This window comes from Salvelinus namaycush, chromosome 6, assembly GCF_016432855.1.
Source record: "Salvelinus namaycush isolate Seneca chromosome 6, SaNama_1.0, whole genome shotgun sequence".
Taxonomy (NCBI): domain Eukaryota; kingdom Metazoa; phylum Chordata; class Actinopteri; order Salmoniformes; family Salmonidae; genus Salvelinus; species Salvelinus namaycush.
In genome coordinates, this window is record NC_052312.1 from 6,941,412 (window position 1) to 6,962,238 (window position 20,827).

Genomic DNA, 20,827 nt, shown 5'->3' on the forward strand with positions numbered 1-20,827 from the left:
ATACCATTAAGACTACCACCTACCTGTATCAATACCACACCATTAAGACTACCACCTACCTGTATCATTACCATACCATTAAGACTACCACCTGTATCATTACCACACCATTAAGACTACCACCTACCTGTATCAATACCACACCATTAAGACTACCACCTACCTGTATCATTACCATACCATTAAGACTACCACCTGTATCATTACCACACCATTAAGACTACCACCTGTATCATTGCCATACCATTAAGACTACCACCTACCTGTATCATTACCACACCATTAAGACTACCACCTGTATCATTACCACACCATTAAGACTACCACCTGTATCATTACCACACCATTAAGACTACCACCTGTATCATTACCACACCATTAAGACTACCACCTGTATCATTACCACACCATTAAGACTACCACCTGTATCATTACCACACCGTTAGGACTACCACCTACCTGTATCATTACCATACCATTAAGACTACCACCTACCTGTATCATTACCATACCATTAAGACTACCACCTACCTGTATCATTACCACACCATTAAGAATACCACCTACCTGTATCATTACCACACCATTAGGACTACCACCTACCTGTATCATTACCATACCATTAAGAATACCACCTGTATCATTACCACACCATTAAGACTACCACCTACCTGTATCATTACCACACCATTAATACTACAACCTGTATCATTACCACACCATTAATACTACCACCTGTATCATTACCACACCATTAAGACTACCACCTGTATCATTACCACACCATTAATACTACGACCTACCTGTATCATTACCACACCATTAATACTACGACCTACCTGTATCATTACCACACCATTAATACTACGACCTACCTGTATCATTACCACACCATTAATACTACGACCTACCTGTATCATTACCACACCATTAATACTACAACCTGTATCATTACCACACCATTAATACTACCACCTGTATCATTACCACACCATTAATACTACAACCTGTATCATTACCACACCATTAATACTACCACCTGTATCATTACCACACCATTAAGACTACCACCTGTATCATTACCACACCATTAATACTACGACCTACCTGTATCATTACCACACCATTAAGACTACCACCTGTATCATTACCATACCATTAAGACTACCACCTGTATCATTACCATACCATTAAGACTACCACCTGTATCATTACCACACCATTAAGACTACCACCTACCTGTATCATTACCATACCATTAAGACTACCACCTGTATCATTACCACACCATTAAGACTACCACCTACCTGTATCATTACCACACCATTAAGACTACCACCTACCTGTATCATTACCACACCATTAATACTACCACCTGTATCATTAAGACTACCTCAAGTGACTTCCTTGTTTCAAACTGTCCACATTCTTAGTTCAACCTATTGACAGGTGATAGAAGTCTAACCTCAGGTTCAACTCCAAACCATACCACTCCTCACCAGTAGGGGTCCTATTCTAACCTAAGTGACCTGCCACACCTTGGGAAGTTAACCACTGAGGCGCTGCCACTTAATAGCTGCTACTCATTGTGTTTCAATCTGGACATGGGACAAGAACGTTGTCACAGGGGACCTACAGTACGTGTGTGTCCACGTCTTCGACCCCCGTCTCATTGGTTCTATAACACAGTGTGTCTTCCAAATGGCACCCTATTCCCTATATAGTGCACTACTTTATACTACAGACTTATTCCCTATGTAGTGCACTACTTTTGACTACAGCCCTATTCCCTATATAGTGCACTACTTTATACTACATTCCTATTCCCTATATAGTGCACTACGTTTGACCAGAGCCCATAGGGAATAGGGTGCCATTTTGCGAATCAAACAGTGTTGGCTCAATACTGCGGCTAAAGGGCTAGCAGGATGTGTACAGTAGGATTACCTTCCATTGTCCATTGTTACAGGGACTGCCTGTCTGTACTGACTGTGGCAGATTGGCTGGGCTTCCATGAAGAGCTGGGGAAATACCCAGCCCCAGGAACACACAGTTAAGAGGTAAAAATAAAACACAAAAGCAGAAGAAGTGAAGCTTCCCGGGATACTTTTCCCACCACAACAAGTTCCTCGTGAAAAAACAAGACAGGTCAGCTAAGGTAGAGATGGAGACTAGGTCAAAGGCCCAATGACCAAGTAGGGCTAGACTTGCCTATATTAGCCAAGCTATATTAGCCAAGCTATATTAACCAAGCTATATTAACCAAGCTATATTGGCCAAACTAATCTAATATGCACATTTATGAATGGCTGAAGTCAATGGTAAGTGTGTGCCATTTCCAGTTATTGCTTATCCCTTCAAACGTGTCCCTTCCTAAACACGTAGTCCGATTAATCCAAACACAACAGTTTTTCTCGCCCCGTTCCCAACTGGATATGATGAATTGGATTTGTTCTATCATTAAGCTGCTTGATCGTCCCCCCCTCCTTTTAGTCTCAATCTGCAGCAGGAGCAGGTGTTGCAGGTTACCAGACCAGCTGATTCCTTCCAGACCAGGCTGCATCTGGTTCCCTGTCCTTGACTCTAGCCTCACCTGTGACCCTGGGGAAAGTGTACTTCCTAAAAGTCAAGATCTCTTGACCAAGACAGCAGTAGTAGGTTACTACACACATACATGGAAGTTTAAAGGATGAGGCTAGGATGATGCTTAATGGATGAGGCTTAATGGATGAGGCTTAATGGATGAGGCTTAATGGATGAGGCTTAATGGATGAGGCTACATGGATGAGGCTACATGGATGATGCTACATGGATGATGCTACATGGATTAGGCTTAATGGATGAATCTACATGGATGAGGCTTAATGGATGATGCTTAATGGATGATGCTACATGGATGATTCTACATGGATTAGGCTTAATGGATGAGGCTACATGGATGAGGCTACATGGATGAGGCTACATGGATGAGGCTACATGGATGAATCTACATGGATGAATCTACATGGATGAGGCTACATGATGAGGCTACATGGATGATGCTACATGGATGATTCTACATGGATTGGGCTTAATGGATGAATCTACATGGATGAGTCTTAATGGATGATGCTTAATGGATGAATCTACATGGATGAGGCTTAATGGATGATGCTTAATGGATGATGCTACATGGATGATTCTACATGGATGAGGCTTAATGGATGAATCTACATGGATGATGCTTAATGGATGATTCCACATGGATGATGCTTCTCAGCACAATTCGCTTCCATCTAATTTCTGTGTCAGTTCTGATGAGAGGAAAGAGGGGAGAAAGCAAATGTTCCCTACTCTATAGAAACACACCCACTGTGTCCCAGACTGCTGTTGAGGCTGGGAGGTGTCGTGAGAACAATCGCCCTCGAGTCCATTAGCCTATCAATTAATCATGCTGCTGCGTGCTCCTCTGAAGACAGACAGACAGGACCCCCTGTCGGTCTACACCTCGTGGTCCTTTGTGTTGTGCCTTTCCATCCCTCTGTAGCAACCTTGTTGATTGTATGTTGCATTGATACTTTGAACAAACACGTATATTGAAATGCAAACACATTCGCATGAAACAATATTTGGCACATAACCACTCCATGGTACTCAGCTAAAGTGAAAATATTTGGACATAAGGACAATTGTTGTGATAATAAATTTTGACAATTAAACAACACCCTTTATTTTCCTCAAATACAAATGCTACACCCGTCAAGGTGATAGCATGCTAGTGTATCGATAAATACCAGTAACGTACATTGTTACAAGCCTGCTCGTTGTCGTCTAAAAACAATGCACAATTTCTTACAACAAAGTGCAAGAGTAGTATAACAATGACTTAAAGTAGGATACCAGACGTAAACCAAAAATTCGTACCTTTCCCGTTTTTGTCCATGTCGCCTAGATACCTCCTGGGTGTGTACTTCTCCTGTGTTCTTCCCCGTGACAATAGAAAAGCACGTCCGCGCCTCTCCTCCAAGCACTCCTTGCTTCCTTTCCGTGTGTGATGGGACAGACGCCGATTCTAGCTGTCAAGAAACACAGGAGACGAGATGGACACAGATAGTAGCCAATCACTGTCGTAGCTTACATGGGCTTGCCCAATCACAGCGAATGATAGAAGGGGTCTTTGGTCATTTATTTTTAAATATCTATACTAGTTAGTGCCTTTGAGAACGCGGACAACTATCAACATCAAGGTACAGTAGTAATACAGAATGGACGTATTCTCAACTTACTGTCTGGTTTACTCGGCAGGCCATATGAAACCATTATGAATCAAATGACAACAATGATTCATTGAATGATTCACTCCCTCTCATCAGCACCTGTTTCAACATAATGTATTCACTTCGTAGCAAAATGATTCAGTAGCAAGACTCTCCGTCCCGGACAGATGTGTACCAGCGCAACAAAAATTAGAAAACTTGACATCAAATTAAATATTTGTTTACAAGACCTACTTCTAATGTCCTGTTCTAATTCAGTTTTGAGACAGACTAAACGGGTATCAACCAATAAGGATGTTGTATCCTTGTCTGGTACAACTAGTTTCCTCACACCATACTGAAGAGTAGACTGTCACGTAAAAACTTAGCTACTCTCAATTGATACTACTGTGACACATTAGTTTGTCTGAGAACAACACAAAATAGATTTCAGTGACAGCTCAGACAACCATCCAAACAGTCAGCATTCTGACATTCCAATGCAGCCATTTTTATCTCAATATCAAATCATTTATGGGTAACAATTAAGTACCTTAATGTGATTGTTTTCCATAATAATTGCTAAAAAAAAAAGCTTCTTAGCAAAGAGTAATTTCTCAAGCAATAATTTAGCTAGGACTGTCTGGGAGTGGTCTGAGTAGGTAGGGGAACACTGATAACTAGCCATTATTGGCAGAGAAGTTTGGAACTCTCTTTCTTATTGGTCTATTAACTAATTTAATCGCCTGATGACATCACCAGGGAGGCCAAAATTCCATCCCACCAAAACAGGCAGACATTTCAGACGGACTTTTCATACAGCTCTTACACTAAAACGACATGATCGTTATTTTCACAATTTTACAGTATTATTCCAAGCTCATAGTATGAAAATATACATAAAGAACAGGAAAATCACGTTTTTGACTGATTGCACTGAGCCTTTAAGTTACCATAAAAACACAGAACATGTCAAAAGAAATGGTACTGAATGAAACATTTATTTAAAGATGGACATCAGTATTTCTTGCAAACCAGTGAAGCAAAATAAGAAAAAAATGAAACAAAAGCTAAACAAAAGGCTTAGATACAGCGTAATAATAATTTCAACCCATTTCTTCATCCTCTTATCGTCCTCCACTGAGCCACAACTACACTGAACAAAAATATAATCGCAACATGTAAAGTGTTGGTCCCATGTTTCATGAGCTGAAATAAAAGATTGCAGAAATGTTTTTCCCTCTCTAAATTTGAGCACAAATTTGTTTACATCCTTGTTAGTGCGCATTTCTCCTTTGCCAAGATCATCCATCCACCTGACACGTGTGGAAAATCAAGAAGCTGATAAAACAGCATGATCATTACACAGGTGCACCTTGTGCTGGGGACAATAAAAGTCCACTCTAAAATGTGCAGTTTTGTCACACAACACAGATGTCACAACACAGTTTTGAGGGAGCGTGCAATTGGCAGCAATTTCCAGAGTTGTTGAATGTTCATTTCTCTACCAACGTCCTTTTAGAGAATTTGGCAGTACGTCCAACCGGCCTCAAAACCGCAGCCCACATGTAACCACACCACCCCAGGACCTCCACATCCAGCTTCTTTATCTGCGTGATCGTCTGACGGGGTGCTGAGGAGTATTTCCGTTGTTAATAAAGCCCTTTTGTGGGGGAAAAACTAATTCTGATTGGCTGGGCCTGGCTCCCCAGTGGGTGGGCGTGTCTCCCAAGAGGGTGGGCCTATGCCCTCCCGGGCCCACCCATGGCTGCACCATTGCCCAGTCATGTGAAATTAATAGATTAGGACCTAATGAATTTATTTCAATTGACTGATTTCATTATATGAACTGTAACTCAGTAAAATCTTAGAAATCGTTGCATGTTGCGTTTATATTTTTGTTTAGTACACATAAAATCACAGCATAGGGTATCCGTTGGTTACACAGTTCTTTGTATGTCCACACCATATAATTAGGAATTAGAATACTTATTTAGTAGGATCTTAAAGGTTTACACAGAGAATGCAAAACAAAAGATGACAGAACCAAATTCATTTGAACATATTCTTCATATTGCAAAACAGCAACGCCAGCCTCATTCTAATTGTGCGCTTGGAGAGAGGGGACTTTGCGTTAAGCCGAGCCGTTAAGTTAAAAGAAAGAATCAAATCCTATTTGATAAAGACTAATCATTCCATAACATTTGGGTCAATGCAATATTATAAAGGGACATTCTACAACAACAAAAAGTAGCCTACGGCACTTTTCTGTGACTGTTGTGGCGCAATGGGTACACCTGTATACAGAACGGTATTCATAAATACCTTTTATTACAATCAAACAAGCAAAAACATGGGTAGTCACTCATTGACAAGATGTTAAGTCTTATTATGTCTCTATATTAAAGGCAGAACAACAATAAATCAGATTGCATCTATGGGCAGCTTGCTCTGATGTCCTGTACTATAAAGTTGTGAATCCAACACTATATTGACCTAGATGTGAGGGAGACTCGCTGCTGTTTACGCTGTGTGGAAGGCCTGTTTGTCTAAATAGATGATGAAAGGGGCTCTGGTTGTGCAATCTGGCCTAGCTTGAACTATCTGGTCTATCTGAGCTCTGTTGATCTGGCCTGACCTACGAGCAAGACAGAATGAACTTGCCCCTAGACACTGACTGATCTACGGGCAGTTTTGCATTTCCCCCTAATGGTTAAGGTTAGGATCTGGAGAATTAAATCCGATCCTAGATCTGTATCTAAGGGTTCGGAGCTCAGACCTGGCTGGATATGTGGTCCTTAGTTTCTGCCTTCCGGGGAACACTATGGTTTCCACAGCTGTTCAAATAAGACAACAAACACAGTCTTTCCCTACAGCCCTCCATGGTGGGAAAACCCTCCTCACCATTGATAACGTTACATCAACATTCTTTCAATGTTACAATAATGTTGTATCGGTGAGCCACTTTGCCAGAGGGTCAACAAGCCCCAAAGGTCATTTGACTTAACCAATCAGAGTCTGGTTTGAACTGTATTCATTGTAATATGCCATCTAGCTGACACTTTTATCCAATCGATTTACGGTCATACGTGCATACATTTTTTATTTTTTTATTTATTCTTTTATTTAAACTAACTGTACAACTTAACTACACACGCATTCATACACAAATCACTCTTCCAAACTCAACTTTATAAATCATAGTTCGAGAAAGCAGACACTAGATTTTAGACAATGCATTTTGCAACTTTATCGCCGTTCACATTCAACGAGGCACACTCAAGCACTTCAATTTGCTGTGGTTTCTTTTGTTTCGATAAAGCACTTTAATTGCAGATTGACATTAGTAATCAGACAGAAGACATGAGCTTATATTTAGTCTTACTTACAGAAGGAGCTAAATTACATTTGATATGAATTCAGATTGACTGTATTTTTGCCACTATACCTCCCCATTAGATTTAAAGATACCATCCACATCCTCCCTTGAAATGTCTATAAATACATTTTGAACATTAAAGCAGCTGAATTGGGCTTTTCATCGGACAAAAGTTGTGTTGTGTGTGAAAAGAATGAACCAAAATGAAAGAACAAAATTAGCAACAACATTGAGAAAACAAGTACACACTTTCATGCATTTCCATTGTAGTTGACCTCAATCTCTCATATGCATGTGCTAAGGGCAACATATACCTTGGCTTGCATAACAAACTCTGAGACAAATATATACAGTATGTGTCACATACTGCTTACAGTTGAATGATTGGTTGAGCTTCCGGAGACGAAGCCAAGCCAATGTATGTATTTCCACTACATACTGTGTGTGACAGTTGATGCCAAACGGGTTAAAAAGAACAAACACAGAAAGGGTTAATTGTCTATCACAGAAGGAGGTATAGATAGAGCTCATTATTAATTAATTAAGCAATACTTAACTCGTTATGCTTCAGTGCTGCTGCAGGTCTGTGTTAGATAGTGTGGTAACAACGAACAGATAAGCGTGGCATAATAAGTGTCTTAACTCATCTGAAAATGATCTGAAAGCATTAATAAAAAACGTCTGACAATGATTCCACAAGTCAAAAATAGCTTACAAAAATAATGTATTTTTTTTGATGGGAGGGCATGTACATAAAAGTGTCTGGCAATGTGGTGTTTGACAACATGACTTGAAAGAACCTGATGCTCTACACATCTGCTATGGGTGTCAGTGGTGCCAATGCTAGAGCCGGTACCCATGATTCTTGCTGCTGTCCCTGATCCAACCTCAACTCTCCTATCTTCACTGATTTACGAGTGGCTTGTTGTAACAAATCACAGCTATCAAATAAACGACCAACTTAAAACATATTTTCTTATCTTTACTTAAGATTTCTCTCCATTTTTATGAAGAGAAATTAAACACAAATATAGTAAGGTGCTTTGACGTTTTCTGACGTCAAACTGTAGTAGTTTCCTATCCCTGTCTTTGGCCTTGTCATGCAGCAGTGTTATGAGTAGCCATGCCCTCCACTGCTGTAAAATGATACATCTGTTGTTCAGATATGAGACTATAATCTGTGGTGGGTTAGAGGCTAGAACAGGCTACAGTGGGGAAAGGGAGGTTAAGGAATGAAAATGAAGGAAAGAAAAGGAGATGGAGCGAAAAATTGTAAGATGAGAGGTAAGGAGAGGTGGGATGAGAGAGGAGAGAGAGAGAGAGAGGAGAGAGAGAGAAAGAGAGACAGAAAGAGAGAGAGACGTTAAACAAGACACGGTAGATAAGGAAAGATGAAGCAAGAGAGTGAGACCTTAGAAAAACAGTGAAAGGAACGATAAAAGAGGGAAGAACTAAACCGTTCCAAGTGGAGACAAACACAGTAAAAGGAACACACATGAAACCAGTGAGAAACACAGAAACAAAGAGAAAAAAGCCTGCACATGAATTCTAGAAAAGCTGCTAAGGGAGAGCGGGATGTAGAACTCACATAGAGGGATTAGAGAAGAAGAGGCTTGGAGGAGGAGTGGTGTCACGGACCATGTAAATGCATCTCCCTTACCTCCCTTAAAGGTGATCACAGTAACATTCAGACCACTCGCATACAAAAGCTATAGGTGACGAACATCGCCTCAACGTTGGATGTCGGTTACAGCGACATTGTGAAACCATTTCCATTGAGTACCCCCACCACTCCTCATTCTGGCTGAGATGAGATGTTTCTCAGTTGTAACGGTGCATATGTAGATTATTTCAGATGTTTTTCTTCTTCTTCTGTCTTCCTTTCTTCCAGACAGGACAGACGTTGTAGACCGGAGATGTTATCATTATTTTTCTCCCGTTCTCCTGCTCGGCTTTAGAAAAGGCGTGCCTTCTTTTTCATGTCGTTCTTCTTCCACAGGGCCATGCGGTCAAACTGATTCAGGGTCATCCCAAACACATGGTGGAAGTCCTCTGGGGAGAGGTGTCTCTGGAAGAAACACACATACAACAAGATTTGTTTATATTCTTTCGAATGACAAGACAGAGAGAATCTGTGAAAGCAGCAGAGTGGAAAGACACTACATGGCCAACAACTATGTGGACACCCCTTCAAATTACGATGCTACATCTGTAGATACACTACATGCAATACACACTGTGTGGACACCCCTTCAAATTACGATCTTACATCTGTAGATACACTACATGGCCAAAACTATGTGGACACCCCTTAAAATTACAATCCTAGATCTGTAGATACACTATATATACAAAAGTATGTGGACACCCCTTCAAATTAGTGGATTCGGCTATTTCAGCCACACCCGTTGCTGACAGGTGTATAACATCGACCACACAGCCATGCAATCTCCATAGACAAACATTGGCAGTAGAATGGCCCGTACTGAAGAGCTCAGGGACTTTCAACGCAGCACCGTAATACGATGACACCTTTCCAACAAGTCAGTTCGTCAAATTTCTACCCTGCTAGAGCTGCCCCCGGTCAACTGTAAGTGCTGTTATTGTGAAGTGGAAACGTCTCGGAGCAAAGGCTCAGCTGTGAAGTGTTAGGCCACATAAGCTCACAGAATGGGACCGCCGAGTGCTGAAGCGCGTAGTGCGTAAAAATCATCTGTCCTCGGTTACAACACTCACTACCGAGTTCCACACTGCCTCTGGAAGCAACGTCAGCACATTAACTCCATGCGCAATGCCAAGCGTCGGCTGGAGTGGTGTAAAGCTCGCCGCCATTGGACTCTGGAGCAGTGGAAACGCGTTCTCTGGAGTGATGAATCACACTTCACCATCTGGTAGTCCGACAGACAAATCTGGGTTTGGCGGATGCCAGGAGAACATTACCTGCCTGAATGCATAGTGCCTACTGTAAAGTCTGGTGGAGGATGAATAATGTTCTGGGGCTGTTTTTCATGGTTCAGGCTCTTTAATTCCGGTGAAGGGAAATCTTAATGCTACAGCATACGACATTCTAGCCAATTCTGTGCTTCCAACTTTGTGGCAACAGTTTGGGGAAGGCCCTTTCCTGTTTCAGCATGACAATGCCCCCGCGCACAAAGCGAGGTCCATACAGAAATGGTTTGTTGAGATCAGTGTGGAAGAATTTAATTGGCCTGTAAAGAGTGCCCGACCTCACTAATGCTGTTGTGGCTGAATGGAACAAAGTCCCCGCAGCAATGTTCCAACATCTAGTGGAAACCTTCCCAGAAGAGTGGAGGCTGTTATAGCAGCAAAGGGGGGACCAACTCGATTTAATTCCCATGATTTTGGAATGAGATGTTCGATGAGCAGGTGTCCACATACTTTTGATCAGGTAGTGTATGACACAGAGAGAGAGAGATACTATCAAATATACAGAGTTCACTTTTATCAGCACACACAGTCGTAATTGACATATGTGTCAGTAGCTACAGTATCAACCACAGACAGTGTCTCATCTACTCTCTATTGACACCAGCCTGTTTAAGAGTCCATCTCTTGTGAAATACACTCTTGAGTGCGGTCCACTCACTCAACCCCTCTAGCAAGAGGATCCCCTCCCCTACAAACTCAGACTAACACACACACACACACACACACACACACACACACACACACACACACACACACGATTGGGGAGTAATTGGTCAGCTACATTACCAACAAAAATATTGTAATCATATTACAGATACTTTTGAAAAACCAGATGATTACTTCTTGGATTACTTTTAAAATATATTATGACACCTTTCTGTTTTGACAAAAAAGGTGCAAGTTTAAGTTTGTTCCACCTGAGTGAGTCTGACTGCTAGTCAGAGACCACTATGATGACACACCAAATGATGACCACCAATCAGAGACCACTATTATGACACACCAAATAATGACCACCAATCAGAGACCACTATGATGACACATCAAATTATGACCACCAATTAGAGACCACTATGATGACACACCAAATGACGACCACCAATCAGAGACCGCTATGATGACACACCAAATGATGACCACCAATCAGAGACCACTATAATGACACACCAACTGATGACCACCAATCAGAGACCATTATGACACACCAAATGATGACCACCAATCAGAGACCACTATTATGACACACCAAATGCATTTGCGGTGGTGTAAAAAGTAACCAATCGTCATAAAGATACCGTAATGGAAAACGACACAAATAAAAGTGAAAGTCACCCAGTAAAATACCACTTAAAAGTAAACGTATAAATATTTTCAAATACCTTATAGAAGCCCTATCCTGCAGTCAAATGACCTACTGGCCTCATGGGTGGATAGATATTCATATTTTTCAACTCTATATCTGACATGGTACTTCTTTTTTTAAGCCCATAACCATGTGTGTGCGGTTATATACTTTTGTTTCAAAGTAGATTTGTTTAAGACTACCAAGAAACACTCTGTGTGAACCTGATTTAGCCCACTGCAGTAAAAGGTCAAGCAAACCAGACAGCACCAATGTCTTGTGTTTGTATTTATTTGCAGATAGCCAGGGGCACACTCCAACACTCAGACATCATTTTCAAACAAAGCATGTGTGTTTAGTGAGTCCACCAGATCAGAGGCAGTAGGGATGACTAGGTATGTTCTCTGTTTAGTGAGTCCTCCAGATCAGAGGCAGTAGGGATGACCAGGTATGTTCTCTGTTTAGTGAGTCCACCAGATCAGAGGCAGTAGGGATGACCAGGTATGTTCTCTGTTTAGTGAGTCCTCCAGATCAGAGGCAGTAGGGATGACCAGGTATGTTCTCTGTTTAGTGAGTCCACCAGATCAGAGGCAGTAGGGATGACCAGGTATGTTCTCTGTTTAGTGAGTCCACCAGATCAGAGGCAGTAGGGATGACCAGGTATGTTCTCTGTTTAGTGAGTCCACCAGATCAGAGGCAGTAGGGATGACCAGGTATGTTCTCTGTTTAGTGAGTCCACCAGATCAGAGGCAGTAGGGATGACCAGGTATGTTCTCTGTTTAGTGAGTCCACCAGATCAGAGGCAGTAGGGATGACTAGGTATGTTCTCTTGATAAGTGCGTGACTGGACAATTTTCCTGTCCTGCTAAGCATTTCAATTGTAGCGAGTACTTTTGGGTGTCAGCGTCACGTTCGTTAGAATGAATGTCGGACCAAGGCGCAGCGAATGTTGAGTTCCACATCATTTCTTAATAGTGAAACTTAACAAAAATAATAAACGAACAACGACTACAGCAGTGCTACATACACGTACTCAAAATACAAACAATATCCCATAACCCTCAGCTGGAAAAAAATGCTACTTAAATATGATCCCCAATTAGAGACAACGATAACCAGCTGCCTCTAATTGGGAATCATACCAAACACCAACATAGAAAAAACAACCTAGAACCCCACATAGAAAATATAAACTAGACTAAACCCCTAGTCACGCCCTGACCTACTCTACCATAGAAAATAAAGGCTTTCTATGGTCAGGACGTGAGTCAGAGAAAATGTATGGAGTAAAAAGTACAACATTTTCTTTAGGAATGTAAGTGAAGTAAAGGTAAAATTTGTCAAAAATATAAATAGTACAGTAAAGTACAGATAAAACCCAAATATGACTTAAGTAGTACTTTATATCACTGTGTGTTTGATGGATCCTTTGATGAATCCACACACACACACACACACACACACACACACACACACACACACACACACACACACACACACACACACACACACACACACACACACACACACACACAGAGAGAGAGAGAGAGAAAGCACTGTTGTGGTTTTGGCCATGAACATGGTTCCCTCACCACCACACCCACTCCTTCCCCCAGAGGAGCAGAGCAGAGCTGGGGCCTGACTTGGACACACTCTGTCTGGGGTGAGCACAGAGGGACAGAGGGCTTGATCTGGAGAGTTAGCATTTCTCCCTAACCCTAACCCCTAAGACTGAAGGACTGGGCCTACTAGGAGCTTCATCCTCTTAAAATGTATTTACAACCTGCTTTTGTGATTATTATTTAGTGTTTACAGTTTTTTTCAATTGCTAACAAGCATCGGTCACTACTGAAGCCCCATTTTCAAAACTCTTCACACAGTCTGCATTACCAACATGCATCTTGGCCAAACAGTTAATCTCACCTCCAAAACTCGCTCAAACCACCAAAACACTTCATACATGTCTCAAAATAAGCTCGATCGACCATAACACTGGCAACAATTCTGACTCAGAAAGCATACATTGTCTCTCATAACACACTGACCTACAAAACACTAACAACAGGGAGCATTACATGAATTAGGAACTTTTCTATTTGAAGCGTGAATGATTTTTCACATAAATCAGTATTTCATTATAGAATAAGAATAACACCTTTTCACTTTATTGACTGTACTAAAGTAGATGTAACAAGAATGAATCAAAAATGCAGCAATTTGCTTCAAAATACTTTATTTTTTCTATATCTTTGCATATAGTAATTTACTTGTGACAAATAAAAAGTTAAAAAAAATTTTTTACTGAAATTCCAGGGCTGCAATAATAATATTAAAAAACCGTCAACAACATGTATAGTATAACACTCATACTGTACAGTACTGTGAGGTACTAGTTCTCATCAACATGTATAGTATAATCACTCATACTGTACAGTACTGTGAGGGTTCTAGTTCTCATCAACATGTATAGTATAACACTCATACTGTACAGTACTGTGAGGGTTCTAGTTCTCATCAACATGTATAGTATAACACTCATACTGTACAGTACTGTGAGGGTTCTAGTTCTCATCAACATGTATAGTATAACACTCATACTGTACAGTACTGTGAGGGTTCTAGTTCTCATCAACATGTATAGTATAATCACTCATACTGTACAGTACTGTGAGGGTTCTAGTTCTCATCAACATGTATAGTATAATCACTCATACTGTACAGTACTGTGAGGGTTCTAGTTCTCATCAACATGTATAGTATAATCACTCATACTGTACAGTACTGTGAGGGGTCTAGTTCTCATCAACATGTATAGTATAATCACTCATACTGTACAGTACTGTGAGGGTTCTAGTTCTCATCAACATGCATATTAACTCATACTGTACAGTACTGTGAGGGTTCTAGTTCTCATCAACATGTATAATCACTCATACTGTACAGTACTGTGAGGGTTCTAGTTCTCATCAACATGTATAGTATAATCACTCATACTGTACAGTACTGTGAGGGTTCTAGTTCTCATCAACATGTATAGTATAATCACTCATACTGTACAGTACTGTGAGGGTTCTAGTTCTCATCAACATGTATAATATAATCACTCATACTGTACAGTACTGTGAGGGTTCTAGTTCTCATCAACATGTATAGTATAAACACTCATACTGTACAGTACTGTGAGGGTTCTAGTTCTCATCAACATGTATAGTATAATCACTCATACTGTACAGTACTGTGAGGGTTCTAGTTATCATCAACATGTATAGTATAATCACTCATACTGTACAGTACTGTGAGGGTTCTAGTTCTCATCAACATGTATAGTATAATCACTCATACTGTACAGTACTGTGAGGGTTCTAGTTCTCATCAACATGTATAGTATAACACTCATACTGTACAGTACTGTGAGGGTTCTAGTTCTCATCAACATGTATAGTATAACACTCATACTGTACAGTACTGTGAGGGTTCTAGTTCTCATCAACATGTATAGTATAATCACTCATACTGTACAGTACTGTGAGGATTCTAGTTCTCCTTCTCTCCTGCATTTGGCCACAAGTTCTCATCAACATCACATCTTGTGTCTCTGGCGATGCATCTTGGAAAGTATCTTCTGGAATGTCTAATCCAACCCTGGCAGTCTTCAGGAGAAGTGTCTCCACACCCCGCATTCATGGCATCCAGTAAGGACATCTGGTCATGTGGATGGTGGTCATAAACCTTCCACCTCTACGCAGAGAAAAACTCCTCTATGGGGTTTAGGAAGGGGGAGTCTGGAGGCAGGAATAGTACTGACATCCTGGGATGTGCAGCAAACCAGTCTGTGACTGCAGCAGAGTGGTGGAATGCCACATTAGGGGAGTTTCTTGCCCCCCTCTCCTCCGCTGGCACAAGTCGATTATGCAGGTCATCCAGAAAATAACTGAGCCTCTCTGTATTGTAGGGGCCAATGAATGGTTTGTGTAACAGCGAACCATCGTTGGACAGTGCTGCACACATTGTGATGTTAGCTCCTCTCTGGCCTGGGACATCCACGGTTGCTCTCCGTCCAATCACATTTCTTGCCCTGCGGCGTGTTTTTGCCAGGTTGAATCCAGCTTTATCCACAAAGATGAATGTATGCACAGTTTGCCTGGCTTCCATCTCCACTACTCTCTAAAGTACAGTAAATCCACAGTTTTACAGTACTTTACATTATGCATAGCTGTGTATGTACCCTGTTTGGTTATTGAACAGATATCTTACCTGGACATATTGATACCGGAGTTCTTTCACACCGTTTCTGCTTCATCCTTATCTTATGTTTCTCTATGACTCTGGCAACAGTTAATCTGACCATATTCACATTCCCAACAGTGATGTTGTCTGTCGTTGATCTGACCATATTCACATTCCCAACAGTGATGTTGTCTGTCGTTGATCTGACCATATTCACATTCCCAACAGTGATGTTGTCTGTCGTTGATCTGACCATATTCACATTCCCAACAGTGATGTTGTCTGTCGTTGATCTGACCATATTCACATTCCCAACAGTGATGTTGTCTGTCGTTGATCTGACCATATTCACATTCCCAACAGTGATGTTGTCTGTCGTTGATCTGACCATATTCACATTCCCAACAGTGATGTTGTCTGTCGTTGATCTGACCATATTCACATTCCCAACAGTGATGTTGTCTGTCGTTGTGCTGACCATATTCACATTCCCAACAGTGATGTTGTCTGTCGTTGATCTGACCATATTCACATTCCCAACAGTGATGTTGTCTGTCGTTGATCTGACCATATTCACATTCCCAACAGTGATATTGTCTGTCGTTGTGCTGACCATATTCACATTCCCAACAGTGATGTTGTCTGTCGTTGATCTGACCATATTCACATTCCCAACAGTGATGTTGTCTGTCGTTGATCTGACCATATTCACATTCCCAACAGTGATGTTGTCTGTCGTTGATCTGACCATATTCACATTCCCAACAGTGATGTTGTCTGCCCGCACTCTGTCCCGAATTTCCCTCAGTTTTATTGCATTGTTGCCAATTACCATGTCAACGATGGTAATTTCCTGCGCCTCTGATAATATTCTGTTTTCTATGTTGGTTACTGCAGAAATGCACGACATTTGCCATCATTCTGTTATGAATGTGTTTTTAACAGTTTTGGAAACAGTGTGTTAGCATTTGAAAACGTGCTGCAAATATATAGTTTTTACAGGTGGTGGAGTATGAATGAGAAAAAAGTTCATGGATTTCGGAGAATGTTGTCGTTGGATGCATTGTGTGTGAAAGCAATGAAAAAATGATTCACAGTTTGGTCCACATACACTTCTGTTTCGCTGACTGTGTGAAGAATTTTGACAATGTGACTTCAGTTTAGACCGATGCATGAAAAAAAATGGAAATATGTATTTACATTTCTTTTGAAATATATTGGAGATAAGTGCTATATAATGCCTAACATATGCTTTTAATGCTTAGCTATCCTCTGGTCCAAATATAGACCTACAGTCAGACATATTTTAACACCCAAAGTGTTAACCATAAGCACTGACACTAGCCAAGTATTGGTTAGGCAGCTTTCTTAACTATCAGACCTCATTCTACAATCTATGTGAAATGAGACCCAAAACCTATTGTGTTCAACATGAGAACTGTATTGGTCACAGGTGTGTGTGCGTTTTATCATTAGGTTTAACACACCAAATCAAATCCCTTGCCTCAGAAACCTTCCTCCAAACAACCGCTCGGTCCGATCCCAGCTGGGTTCGCATTACAAACACTCTATAACATTCTCCCAAAATGTCAGAATTATACAATGGAACAAAAACACAGTATGGCATTGGTTTTGCCCAAGGACAAAAACATGAACAGCTAAAAAAATAATAAATATCATAAAAGTATTCAGTTGGCAACAAGGTTAAAGATCGACTCCAGCCTATGCGTCTCCATGGCAATGTCGACTGTAAATTAGACACAAGCTGTCATGGTGTGATGGTCAATCACCTGGTTTTTATATCGACCAGGCATCTACAGCGGAGAAGGGAGGAATCTGGGCAAGGCACTGCTGGCATCACATCAGATGAATGCAACATGGTACACACACCATGGGGATGTGTGCTTGTACGCGGCATGTGTGCGTGTGTGTGTGTAGAATACACTGAGAACAGGGAGTACTGAGGACAATGATCTCTCTCTCTCTCTCGCGCGCAAAACACCAGTCTCAACGTTAACAGTGAAGAGGCGACTCCGGGATGCTGGCCTTCTAGGCAGAGTTCCTCTGTCCAGTGTCTGTGTTCTTTTGCCCATCTTAATCTTGTTTTATTATTTGCCAGTCTGAGATATGGCTTTTTCTTTGCAACTCTGCCTAGAAGGCCAGCATCCCGGAGTCGCTTCTTCACTGTTGATGTTGAGACTGGTGTTTTGCAGGTACTATTTAATAAAGCTGACGGTTGAGGACTTGTGAGGCGTCTGTTTCTCAAACTAGACACTCTAATGTACTTGTCCTCTTGCTCAGTTGTGCACCGGGGCCTCCCACTCCTCTTTCTATTCTGGTTAGAGCCAGTTTGTGCTGTTCTGTGAAGGGAGTAGTACACAGTGTTGTACGAGATCTTCAGTTCCTTGGCAATTTCTGACATGGAATAGCCTTCATTTCTCAGAATAAGAATATACTGACGAGTTTCAGAAGCAGGTCTTTGTTTCTGGCCATTTTGAGCCTGTAATCAAACGCACAAATGTTGATGCTCCACATACTCAACTAGTCTAAAGGCCAGTTTTATTGCTTCTTTAATCCGCACCACAGTTTTCAGATGTGCTAACATAATTGCAAAAGGGTTTTCTAATGATCAATTAGCCTTTTAAAATTATGAACTTGGATTAGCTGTTTTCAGCTACAATAGTAATTTACAACATTAACAATGTCTACACTGTATTTCTGATCAATTTAATGTTATTTTAATGGACAACATTTTTTTTCTTTCAAAAACAAGGACATTTCTAAGTGACCCCGAACTTTTGAACAGTAGTGTATGTGATTTGTTGTGGACAGTGACACACCAGTAGAGATATTCTAAACCCACTGAAATGAGACCAATAGAATACACAAACATGCGTGCATCAAATCAAATCAAATTCTATTTGTCACATGCGCCGAATACAACAGGTACCTTACCTTGAAATGCTTACTTACAAGCCCTTAACAATGCAGTTAAAGAAATATAGTTAGGAAAATATTGACTATATAAACTAAACTAAAGTAAAACATAAAATAACAATAACCAGGCTATATACAGGGGGTAACGGTACCCAGTCAATGTGCGGGGATACAGGTTAGTCGAGGTAATTTGTACATGTAGGTAGGTAGGGGTAAAGTGACTATAGCTAGATAATAAACAGCGAGTAGCAGCAGTGTAAATAGGGGAGGGGGTCAATGTAAATAGTCCGGGTAGCCATTTGATTAATTGTTCAGCAGTCTTATGGATTGGGGGTAGATGCTGTTAAGGAGTTTTTTGGACCTAGACTTGGCGCTGCGGTACTGCTTGCCATGTGGTAGCAGAGAGAACAGTCTATGCCTTGTGTGACTGGAGTCGTTGACAAATTTTTGGGCCTTCCTCTGACACCGCCAAGGAGATGGATGGCAGGAAGTTTGGCCCCAGTGATGTACTTGGCCGTACGCACTACCCTCTGTAGCGCCGGATGGTCGGATGCCGAGCAGTTGCCAATCCAGGCGATGATGCAACCGGTCAATATGCTCTCAATGGTGCAGCTGCAGAACCTTTTGAGGATCTGGGGACCCATGTCAAATCTTGAGAGGGAAAAGGTGTTTTCGTGCCCTCTTCACGACTGTTTTGGTGTGCTTGGACCATGATAGTTTGTTAGTGATGTGGACACCAAGGACCCGCTCCGCTACAGCCACGTCGATGTGAAAGGGGGCATGTTCAGCCCTCCTTTTCCTGTAGTCCACGATCATCTCATTTGTCTTGCTCACATTGAGGGAGAGGTTGTTGTCCTGGCACCACACGGCCAGGTCTCTGACCTCCTCCCTATAGGCTGTCTCATGGTTGTCGGTGATCTGGCCTACCACTGTTGTGTTGTCAGCAAACTTAATGAGGGTGTTGGAGTCGTGTTTGGCCACGCAGTCGTGGGTGAACAGGGAGTACAGGAGGGGACTAAGCACGCACCCCTGAGGGGCTCCCGTGTTGAGGATAAGCGTGGCAGATGTGTTGTTACCTAACCTTACCACCTGGGGGCGGCCTGTCAGGAAGTCCAGGATCCAGTTGCAGAGGAAGGTATTTATTTCCAGGGTCCTTAGCTTAGTGATGAGCTTTGAGGGCGGTATGGTGTTGAACGCTGAGCTTTAGTCAATGAACAGCATTCTCACATAGGTGTGAGAAAGCGCAGTGTGGAGTGCGATTGAGATTGCGTTATCTGTGGATCTGTTGGGGCAGTATGCGAATTGGAGTGGGTCTAGGGTTTCCGGGATGATGGTGTTGATGTGAGCCATGACCAGCCTTTCAAAGCACTTCATGGCTACCGAAGTGAGTGCTACGGGGCGGTAGTCATTTAAGCAGGTTACCTTCGCTTTCTTGGGCACAAGGACTATGGTGGTAGGCTTGAAACATGTAGGTATTACAGACTCGGTCAGGGTGAGGTTGAAAATGTCAGTGAAGACACTTGCCAGGTGTTCCACGCATGCTCTGAGTGCAGGTCCTGGTAATCCGTCTGGCCCTGCGGCCTTGTGAATGTTGACCTGTTTAAAGGTCTTGCTCACATCGGCTACGGAGAACGTTATCACACAGTCGTCCAGAACAGCTGGTGCTCTCATGCATGCTTCAGTGTTGCTTGCCTCGAAACGAGCATAAAATACATTTAGCTCGTCTGGTAAGCTCATGTCACTGGGAAGCTCGTGGCT

General features: G+C 41.7%; 1 protein-coding gene across 1 annotated transcript in view; it reads right to left on the bottom strand.

Annotated features, from left to right (window-relative positions):
• Positions 1-6,052: 6,052 nt before the first annotated feature.
• Positions 6,053-20,827, bottom strand: part of LOC120049471 (actin-binding LIM protein 2-like) — an 82,891-nt gene continuing 68,116 nt past the window's right edge. Inside the window, exon 20 of the mRNA XM_038995736.1 lies at positions 6,053-9,682. Coding sequence (XP_038851664.1) covers positions 9,569-9,682 — 114 coding nt within the window. The 3' untranslated portion in view covers positions 6,053-9,568. The remainder of the gene's footprint in view (positions 9,683-20,827) is intronic.